The sequence below is a fragment of the Hordeum vulgare genome, chromosome 7H (assembly GCF_904849725.1).
Source record: "Hordeum vulgare subsp. vulgare chromosome 7H, MorexV3_pseudomolecules_assembly, whole genome shotgun sequence".
NCBI classification, from domain to species: domain Eukaryota; kingdom Viridiplantae; phylum Streptophyta; class Magnoliopsida; order Poales; family Poaceae; genus Hordeum; species Hordeum vulgare.
In genome coordinates this window covers 520,222,593-520,233,242 of record NC_058524.1, presented here as the reverse complement: position 1 = coordinate 520,233,242, position 10,650 = coordinate 520,222,593, and the positions used below count along the sequence as shown (strand labels likewise).

Here is a 10,650-nt window from a genome sequence, read left to right as displayed (position 1 = left end):
CCTCTTTTCTCAGAACAACGCAGCTGGTGGCCAGTGGCCGTGGCCTTGCTGTACCGGCGCCGCTACCTTGTTTCCACAAATCAACGGCACCCAGCTCTAGATTGTTCCTCGCAGTCACGTCATGTCAACATGATAAAAGTTCACACGGAATTATGGAAGAATTCTTGGCTTCAAAGCAACCGGAAATGCTTTCTTAGCACTGACACGGAAAACAATGATATCAGATCAGCCTGTCCATCGGATCAAAAAAATTATGCACCCCCATTTTCACATCTCCTTTTTGTTCCTTGCAAGTTGCAAGAGCCTATATTCAGCTGAATTTGAAATTTGAATACATTTTAGATTGTCGTGACTAAACTAACGCAAGCTCCTGCTAAAATAACTTGAAAAGATCGATGCGCATGCACGTGGCAAAAAATATTTACAGTTCATCATTCCACCCACTGCACGGCAAACAAAAAAAAGAAGTTGAGCTCTTGGTCAAAGCCATCACCGGACGGCGGAGGCCACGGTGTGCGCCCAGAGCCGGAGGTTCTCCTTGAGGTCAGCGCCGTCGGCGGCGGCCGGGATCCTGAAGTTGCTCAGCATCCTCCTCACCTCCGCCTCCTCGTCCTCCCACGCCTCGGACAAGTAGGGCCTCCTCGGCGCCGCGTGGGAGGCCTCCGCGGCGGCCCTGTTTCTTCTACAGGCTTCCTCCTCCGCCTCCGCCTTGGCTCTCTTGGCTTCTTCCTCCGCGCGCAGCCGCCTGAGCCCCGGCACGATGGACGCGAGCTCGGCGTCGACCTCGGTCTCGGAGAAGGTGAAGCCGAGGTCCTGCAGCCCCTTCACCTCCTCGAATTCCAGCTCCGACAGGCTCCGCCCGCGGCGGCTCCTCCGCCTCCTCCCGCCGGGCCGCCGCGCTTCCAGCCTCCGCCGCTCTGGCAGCGGCAGCGGCTCCGGCGCGGCCAGGCCGTCCTTCCCGGACAGGATGGTCTGGAGCCTCGCGCGGTGGCCGTTGGGGATCTTGAGGGGCTCCAGCTGGCCGTGGAACGCGGCCGCCTTGGCCTCGTCGCTCCGCGTCCGGCGGTGCCGCTGCAGCCCCGACGGAGCGCGCCGCAGCTCGCTCTTGCTCTCCTCCGCCGGCGCCTGCTCCGGCTGCTCGCGCTCAGGCGCCGGCGGCGGCAGAGGCGCGGGAGGAGGGCAGGCGTTGCTGAGCACGAGGCGGCGGAACCAGTAGGTGTCGTAGAGCGCGATGGCCTCCTCCGCCACGGCGAGCTGCGGCCGAGGCTGCCGCTCCATTTTGTGTGGGGAGAGAGAGGGGGACAACGGAGCGTGCGTGCGCGCACGCTCGTTGGGTTTCGCGACGGGATCGGCTGTGGTGGGCGTTGGGCGCGGCGGCGGGCGAGGTTTTATATGCAGCGCGGCCCGGTCTGGTCTAGCAAGGCGGAGCGCGTCGGTCGGTCGGTCCGGGTGCTGCGCAGTTACACGCTAGCTCACGCGGGGAACGTGCGTGCGGCGTAGAAGTTTCTGGGGCTACTTGGCCGTCACGTATTTCGTACGAGTATGCGCTGATGATCTCAGCTCAGCTGATGTCTGCCCGACGCCGTGTCGACTGGTCGGAAATTCTCTGCGGTATTTTGTAGAGTACTACGGCGGTGCGTTCGTGGCATTTTTACGACGAAACCAACAGCCAGAAATGGATGAGACGCGAGCTCGAGGCCAGGCCGTCCATGTCGTTTAGCAGATATTGAGGTGACTTGGTCGAGGACCACCGGGCAGAAGAGGGGTTGCTGTCTTGCTGACTCGTCCATGTTCCCTGTGATCGCACGGTACGGGGCCGGCCCCACCTGCACATTCAGTATAACTAACAGTTGGCCCATTCTTGTCATCCGAAACCGACCTGTCCAAACTGGAGTAGATCCATCGGAACATGCACCACCTGCATATATAGTCCGCCGAGTAGGTCGTTTTCGGATGCATGTTTGGAAATAAATTGAGTAGATCCATCGGTAAATAAATTCATGTTTTGATCTTTTTGTGAAGTAAATCGAGATTTGACCCTCGTTTAGTGAAGTAAATAGGTAGACCCTACCGTCAAGGTGTCTGATGGTAGGATATGTGCGCACTATGTCTGAGATTTAGAAATTTTAACGGTAAAAATGCAACCCTATCGTCAGGGACCTTAGCGGTAGGTTGTTATATCTCATCGTCATGTGTCTGACGATAGAAAATAATCAAATTCCGATTTTTTTAAACGAAAATCCGATTTAGATTTACTTGAGCAAAAGAGTTAAAACACATAATTTAGCCGATCCATCGGAACATGCATCACCTGCATATATGGTTTTCCCGAGTACTGCGTGATTTTGGGATGCATGTGTAAAAATAACAAGGGTTCTTATTGGTACCCCACACCTGTCAAGAATTTGACGCATGTATCACACATTCAGACTTAGCTTTCGGGCCGAATTATAAGAACATTAAGGCTGCTCACACGCTTGGGCTGACCGTCAAAAAATATATCAGATAAACGACTCAAACAAGACCCGGACGTTTTCGCTCACCGGCATCCCCCATATTCAATTAAAATACAGGACATATATAAGTATGTTTGGACGTGTCCGTCATGTCAGACCCGAGAGACATATCCTACAACAAATTGCATTCGATTCACCCTCTCAACCTATCACATCCATTTGCTCTCTCCTTTCTTCTCCCCCCATCATGTCGGACGCCTCGCAGCTCCGCCGCCATCCTTGCTCTTCGGCCGTTCCGAGCCTCAGTGCCGCCAAGACCGACACAATAGTCCTCTCTCTCATGCTCGCTGCCGCGGACATCATCGTCGGTCCAAAAATCACCGCGGTACATCCGACAACTCCCGAGCTGCCCCTTGCCCTCTATGTCTTCAACAAAATGTCCGGCCCAGATTTTTGTGACTTATTTGTAGGGAAAGCCATGAATTTTGATGCTGCGTCCGACGAGGAGTATTGACTGACGGGGATTGGTAAAATGATTGAAGTTGAGTTCTTTGATTCATCGGATTCACATGAAGAAGTGGACATGCTCATGCTCATGAGCATGTAAAGAGGAAATGGACTGGCGGGTGGAGAATATTCTAAACTTCGAGGGTTCAATCAAAGGGAGAAGAGTGATCGATCGGGATAGGGTCTCCAGAGCCCTACTTCAGATGGACTGCTTTGCTCCTGACCTAACTTTTTTGGATTATCCATGGCTTCATCGTCGTTTTCGCATGAGGAAACCATTTTTTGAGCATTGTAGAGGGAGTGAAGGCACACAATCCTACTTCAAGCTCACAAGGGATTGTCGCGACCAACTTTCTTTCTGTGCTAAGCAGAAATGTATGACATCTCTGAGGATGCTTGCACTTGGTATCGCCATAAATTCCGTTGGTGAGATGGTCCGTTTGGGAGAGAGCACATGCCTAAAGACTATTGTTAAGTTTGCATGTGCCGTTGTGCAGGTATTTGAAATATAGTATTTGAGAGAACCAAATGTGCACCACATGAAAAAGTTATTGGTCATTGGAGAGACGAGAGGGTTTGCAGAAGTGCTTGGGTCAATTGATTTTATGCATTAGCAATGGAAGAATTACCTCAAAGGTTTGCGGGGAATGTATCAAGGTCACACCAAAGAGGCCACCACTATATTGGAAGTTGTGGCATCACATGACTTGTGGATTTGGCATGCTTTCTTTGGAATGTTGGGTTCTCATAACGACATCAACATGCTTCAACTATCTCCCGAGTTCAGGAAGCTTTGTAATGGGGAATCGCCACCATGCAACTACACTGTCAATGGTCGTGACTACAACATGGGATACTATCTTGCCGATGTCATCTATCCTGAGTGGGCAGCATTTTGTGAAGATCATATCTGAACCACACGGCAATAAACAAAGCCACTTTGCATCGAATGCATGAAGCAACTAGGAAGGATGTGGATAGGGCGTTCAAAGTGCTTCAATCTTGTTGGCGAATTGTTTATGGAGCTGCAATGATTTGGGAATCAGAAACTTTGTGGCAGCTGACGACATGTTTTGTTGTTTTGCACAATGTGATGATCGAGGATGAGGCTAACGATGTTGCCCAAACCATTGATTCTGAAGCGTCACGAGAACAAGTTCAAATCCTAAAAAATCAAGTTGCAAGTTAGCTCATGTACTCTCTGCAAATGCAGCAAAATCTCCGAGATCATCATGTGCACGCGCAACTACTTAGTTATCTTGTGAAGAATATGTGGATCCACAATGGAAACTAATGAGCTAATGTTTGAGTTGCGCACTTAAAATAAATTTTATGTAAGAACTATGTATTTTTGGTAGCAACATTGCTATTCAGGTGCGACATTGGCGTGAATGATGGACATGCATGCATTTTTATGGATTTGAGAGGGTGTATTTGAGATATATCGATGTCTGGCATGATATATGAGGGTTGTCGGGACGCGTCCACGGGCGTTTGAAGGGACAAATTTGCCAAATCAGGTTGTAGATGCTCTAAGGGTTGTTCAAGTGCTCTACCTCATCTCAATTGTACCTTAATGAATGCCATGTAGGTAGATGTCTAAAATAAAGGGTAACTGAGGAGTAAAGAGAAGTTCCACTAAAAAGGAGCAAAGAGAAGAAAATCATATTGTATTTTCAGTTAAAAGAAAAAAAGTTGTGTATTCTTTTTGATACGGTTCATGTCTATGGACCGTGGCAAATTAATCAGTCCCGCTTGAGATACTTTCTATTCTTCTATCCAAACACCCATCGCACCAAAAGCAACTAGTATCGTCTTCGATCCAAGCCACCATCGTCCTAGCCTTGCAGCCAATAGTCTTCATCTTTGGTGACCCCTGTTGAAATTGGTAGTGGGCTTTAGGCCCATTAGAGAATTTTAGAAAAATCTCTAAGGGCTCATGTAGGTTGAGGCATGACAAGGTGGTGGAAAGTTTAGTCCCACCCCGCTAGTGGAGGAGAAGTTGGACCCCTTTATAAGGGTCTCTCTTCCACATGCTATTGGAGAGTGAGAAGAGAAGGTGCCCTCGCGCACTCCTCCTCCGTCGCCCGCCTCGCCACGTCCTGACGGGCCGCGAGAAGGCCGAAGCCGAGATGAAGGCGGCAGAGGATGTTGCCGCCGCCACCGCTGGTGCTACGGCCAATTGGCCGATCGGAGGGTATGATATGTTTATCTCTCTCTTGTTTCTGTCTGCACTAGTAGTACTGCCTATACGCGTAGATGTTTCTGCTGTATGCGTAGTACTTGCCAGTATACTCCGTGATCAGTATATCATGAACCTAGTCAATGCCATGTTAGTAATTATTTCATGGATTAATCTACTCGGAAAATTCCCTATTTACTCAACAACCCCCACACCATCAACTACTGGTCAACTGAAGCAAACCGCCTCCATCGAGTCCACCGTAGTCGGATCCACAAAGCCCCCAATGATGCCCAAATCCATATATTTCTACCATATGGCACGGTATTTAAACTAGAACAAGTAGAACAATGGTTTTCTTTTATTAAGGAAATGATTGGTTCGATTCATTCCACAATAGAACGAACAATGAATGAATGTGAACGGTCGATTAGGTAAAATTATACCCATGAAAGAAATGATGCAGTGGTTTTTGGAGAGGAAAGTAACAATGTTTGTCCATCTAATTTTTTTTCAAAAAATGTTGATCCATCCATTTATTATTAGGCCTAGGGTAGATGAGATGCATTGTAGAAATATGCACTATATTGTACTCATTTAATGTCGTGGACAACATTTCATATGGAAAATTTGTATATTTGTTTGTGCAAACCAAAGTTTTGTTTCGTGCAATGTTGACATTGTTGGGGAACGTCGCATGGGAAACAAAAAATTTCCTACGCGCACGAAGACCTATCATGGTGATGTCCATCTACGAGAGGGGATGAGTGATCTACGTACCCTTGTAGATCGTACAGCAGAAGCGTTAGAGAACGCGGTTGATGTAGTGGAACGTCCTCACGTCCCTCGATCCGCCCCGCGAACAATCCCACGATCAGTCCCACGATCTAGTACCGAACGGACGGCACCTCCGCGTTCAGCACACGTACAGCTCGACGATGATCTCGGCCTTCTTGATCCAGCAAGAGAGACGGAGAGGTAGAAGAGTTCTCCGGCAGCGTGACGGCGCTCCGGAGGTTGGTGATGATCTCGTCTCAGCAGGGCTCCGCCCGAGCTCCGCAGAAACGCGATCTAGAGGAAAAACTATGGAGGTTTGTGGTCGGGCAGCCGTGAGAAAGTCGTCTCAAATCTGCCCTAAAAGCCCCATATATATAGGAGGAGGGAGAGGGACCTTGCCTTGGGGTCCAAGGGACTCCCAAGGGGTCGGCCGAGCCAAGGGGGGGAGGACTCCCCCCCAAACCGAGTTGGACTTGGTTTGGTGGGAGGAGTCCCCTTCCCTTCCCACTTCTTCCCTCTTTTTTTTTCTTTTCCTTTGATTTCCTTCTCTTGGCGCATAGCCCCCCTTGGGGCTGTCCCACCAGCCCACTAAGGGCTGGTGTGTCTCCCCAAAGCCTATGGGCTTCCCCGGGGTGGGTTGCCCCCCCGGTGAACTCCCGGAACCCATTCGTCATTCCCGGTACATTCCCGGTAACTCCGAAAACCTTCCGGTAATCAAATGAGGTCATCCTATATATCAATCTTCGTTTCCGGACCATTCCGGAAACCCTCGTGACGTCCGTGATCTCATCCGGGACTCCGAACAACATTCGGTAACCAACCATATAACTCAAATACGCATAAAACAATGTCGAACCTTAAGTGTGCAGACCCTGCGGGTTCGAGAACTATGTAGACATGACCCGAGAGACTCCTCGGTCAATATCCAATAGCGGGACCTGGATGCCCATATTAGATCCTACATATTCTACGAAGATCTTTATCGTTTGAACCTCAGTGCCAAGGATTCGTATAATCCCGTATGTCATTCCCTTTGTCCTTCGGTATGTTACTTGCCCGAGATTCGATCGTCAGTATCCGCATACCTATTTCAATCTCGTTTACCGGCAAGTCTCTTTACTCGTTCCGTAATACATGATCCCGCAACTTACACTAAGTTACATTGCTTGCAAGGCTTGTGTGTGATGTCGTATTACCGAGTGGGCCCCGAGATACCTCTCCGTCACACGGAGTGACAAATCCCAGTCTTGATCCATACTAACTCAACTAACACCTTCGGAGATACCTGTAGAGCATCTTTATAGTCACCCAGTTACGTTGCGACGTTTGATACACACAAAGCATTCCTCCGGTGTCAGTGAGTTATATGATCTCATGGTCATAGGAATAAATACTTGACACGCAGAAAACAGTAGCAACAAAATGACACGATCAACATGCTACGTCTATTAGTTTGGGTCTAGTCCATCACGTGATTCTCCCAATGACGTGATCCAGTTATCAAGCAACAACACCTTGTTCATAATCAGAAGACACTGACTATCATCGATCAACTGGCTAGCCAACTAGAGGCATGCTAGGGACGGTGTTTTGTCTATGTATCCACACATGTAAATGAGTCTTCATTCAATACAATTATAGCATGGATAATAAACTATTATCTTGATACAGGAATTATAATAATAACTACACATTTATTATTGCCTCTAGGGCATAATTCCAACAGTCTCCCACTTGCACTAGAGTCAATAATCTAGCCCTCACATCACCATGTGAATTACATTGTAATAAATCTGACACCCATACAGTTCTGGTGTCGATCATGTTTTGGCCGTGGAAGAGGTTTAGTCAGCGGGTCTGCTACATTCAGATCCGTGTGCACTTTGCATATATTTACGTCCTCCTCCTCGACGTAGTCGCGGATGAGGTTGAAGCGTCGTTTGATGTGTCTGGTCTTCTTGTGAAACCTTGGTTCCTTTGCTAAGGCAATGGCACCAGTGTTGTCACAGAACAAAGTTATTGGATCCAGTGCACTTGGCACCACTCCAAGATCCGTCATGAACTGCTTCATCCAGACACCCTCCTTAGCCGCCTCCGAGGCAGCCATGTACTCTGCTTCACATGTAGAATCTGCTACGACGCTTTGATTGGAACTGCACCAGCTTACTGCACCCCCATTAAGAATAAATACGTATCCGGTTTGCGACTTAGAGTCGTCCGGATCTGTGTCAAAGCTTGCATCAACGTAACCTTTTACGGCGAGCTCTTCGTCACCTCCATACACGAGAAACATATCCTTAGTCCTTTTCAGGTACTTCAGGATATTCTTGACCGCTGTCCAGTGATCTACTCCTGGATTACTCTGGAACCTGCCTGCCATACTTATGGCCAGGCTAACATCCGGTCTAGTGCACAACATCGCATACATGATAGAGCCTATGGCTGAAGCATAGGGGACGGAGCACATATGCTCTCTATCTTCATCAGTTGCTGGGCACTGAGTCTTACTCAATCTCGTACCTTGTAACACTGGCAAGAACCCTTTCTTGGACTGTTCCATTTTGAACCTCTTCAAAACTTTATCAAGGTATGTGCTTTGTGAAAGTCCTATCAGGCGTTTTGATCTATCCCTCTAGATCTTAATGCCTAGAATGTAAGCAGCTTCTCCTAGGTCCTTCATAGAGAAACTTTTATTCAAGTAACCTTTTATGCTCTCCAAAAGCTCTACGTTGCTTCCAATCAGTAATATGTCATCTACATACAATATTAGAAACGCCACAGAGCTCCCACTCACTTTCTTGTAAATACAAGATTCTCCAACCACTTGTATAAACCCAAATGCTTTGATCACCTCATCAAAGCGTTTGTTCCAACTCCGAGATGCTTGCACCAGTCCATAAATGGATCGCTGGAGCTTGCACACCTTGTCAGCATTTTTAGGATCGACAAAACCTTTGGGTTGCATCATATACAACTCTTCCTTAAGGAAACCGTTAAGGAACGCCGTTTTGACATCCATCTGCCAGATTTCATAATCGAAAAATGCAGCTATTGCGAACATGATTCTGACGGACTTAAGCATCGCTACGGGTGAGAAGGTCTCATCGTAGTCAACTCCTGGAACTTGTGAAAAACCCTTTGCCACAAGTCGAGCTTTATAAACGGTCACATTACCGTCAGCGTCCGTCTTCTTCTTAAAGATCCATTTGTTCTGAATAGCCTTGCGGCCCTCAGGTAGTATCTCCAAAGTCCACACTTTGTTCTCATACATGGATCCTATCTCGGATTTCATGGCTTCTAGCCATTTGTTGGAATCTGGGCCCACCATTGCTTCTTCATAATTTGCAGGTTCATTGTTGTCTAACAACATGATTGATAAGACGGGATTACCGTACCACTCTGGAGCAGCGCGTGATCTCGTCGACCTGCGTGGTTCAACAGAAACTTGAACTGGAGTTTCATGATCATCATCATTAACTTCCTCCTCAACCGGCGTCGCAATGACAGAGGTTTCCCCTTGCCCTGCGCCACCATCCAGAGGGATGAGAGGTTCGACAATCTCGTCAAGTTCTATCTTCCTCCCACTCAATTCTCTCGAGAGAAACTCCTTCTCGAGAAAAGTTCCGTTCTTAGCAACAAACACTTTGCCCTCGGATTTGAGATAGAAGGTGTACCCAACTGTCTCTTTTGGGTAACCTATGAAGACGCACTTTTCCGCTTTGGGTTCCAGCTTTTCAGGCTGAAGCTTTTTGACATAAGCATCACATCCCCAAACTTTAAGAAACGACAACTTTGGCCTTTTGCCATACCACAGTTCGTATGGTGTCGTCTCAACGGATTTTGATAGTGCCCTATTTAAAGTGAATGCAGCTGTTCCTAATGCATAACCCCAAAATGATAACGACAAATCAGTAAGAGACATCATAGATCGCACCATCTCTAACAAAGTACGATTACGATGTTCGGACACACCATTACGCTGTGGTGTTCCAGGCGGTGTTAACTGCGAAACAATTCCACATTGTCTTAAGTGAGTACCAAACTCGAAACTCAGATATTCACCCCCACGATCAGACCGTAGGAACTTGATCTTCTTGTTACGATGATTTTCCACTTCACTCTGAAATTGCTTGAACTTTTCAAATGTCTCAGACTTGTGCTTCATCAAGTAGACATAACCATATCTACTTAAATCATCAGTGAAGGTGAGAAAATAACGATATCCGCCGCGTGCCTCCACGCTCATTGGACCACACACATCGGTATGTATGATTTCCAACAAGTCACTTGCACGCTCCATTGTTCCGGAGAACGGAGTCTTAGTCATCTTGCCCATGAGGCATGGTTCGCACGTGTCAAGTGAATCAAAGTCAAGTGACTCCAAAAGTCCATCAGCATGGAGTTTCTTCATGCGCTTTACACCAATATGACCCAAGCGGCAGTGCCACAAAAATATGGCGCTGTCATTGTTTACTCTAACTCTTTTGGTCTCAATGTTATGTATATGTGTATCGCTATCGAGATTCAATATGAACAATCCTCTCACATTCGGTGCATGACCATAAAAGATGTTACTCATAGAAATAGAACAACCATTATTCTCAGACTTAAAAGAGTAACCGTCTCGCAATAAACAAGATCCAGATATAATGTTCATGCTCAACGCAGGCACTAAATAACAATGATTTAAGTTCATCACTAATCCCGATGGTAGTTGAAGTGACACTG

General features: G+C 47.6%; 1 protein-coding gene across 1 annotated transcript; it reads right to left on the bottom strand.

Annotated features, from left to right (window-relative positions):
• Window positions 1-264: 264 nt before the first annotated feature.
• On the bottom strand, window positions 265-1,380 carry LOC123408926. The gene has a single exon (XM_045101954.1). It carries the CDS (start codon window positions 1,276-1,278, stop codon window positions 490-492), a length of 789 nt encoding a protein of 262 aa, XP_044957889.1. The 5' UTR covers window positions 1,279-1,380; the 3' UTR covers window positions 265-489.
• Between the last annotated feature and the right edge of the window lie 9,270 nt (window positions 1,381-10,650).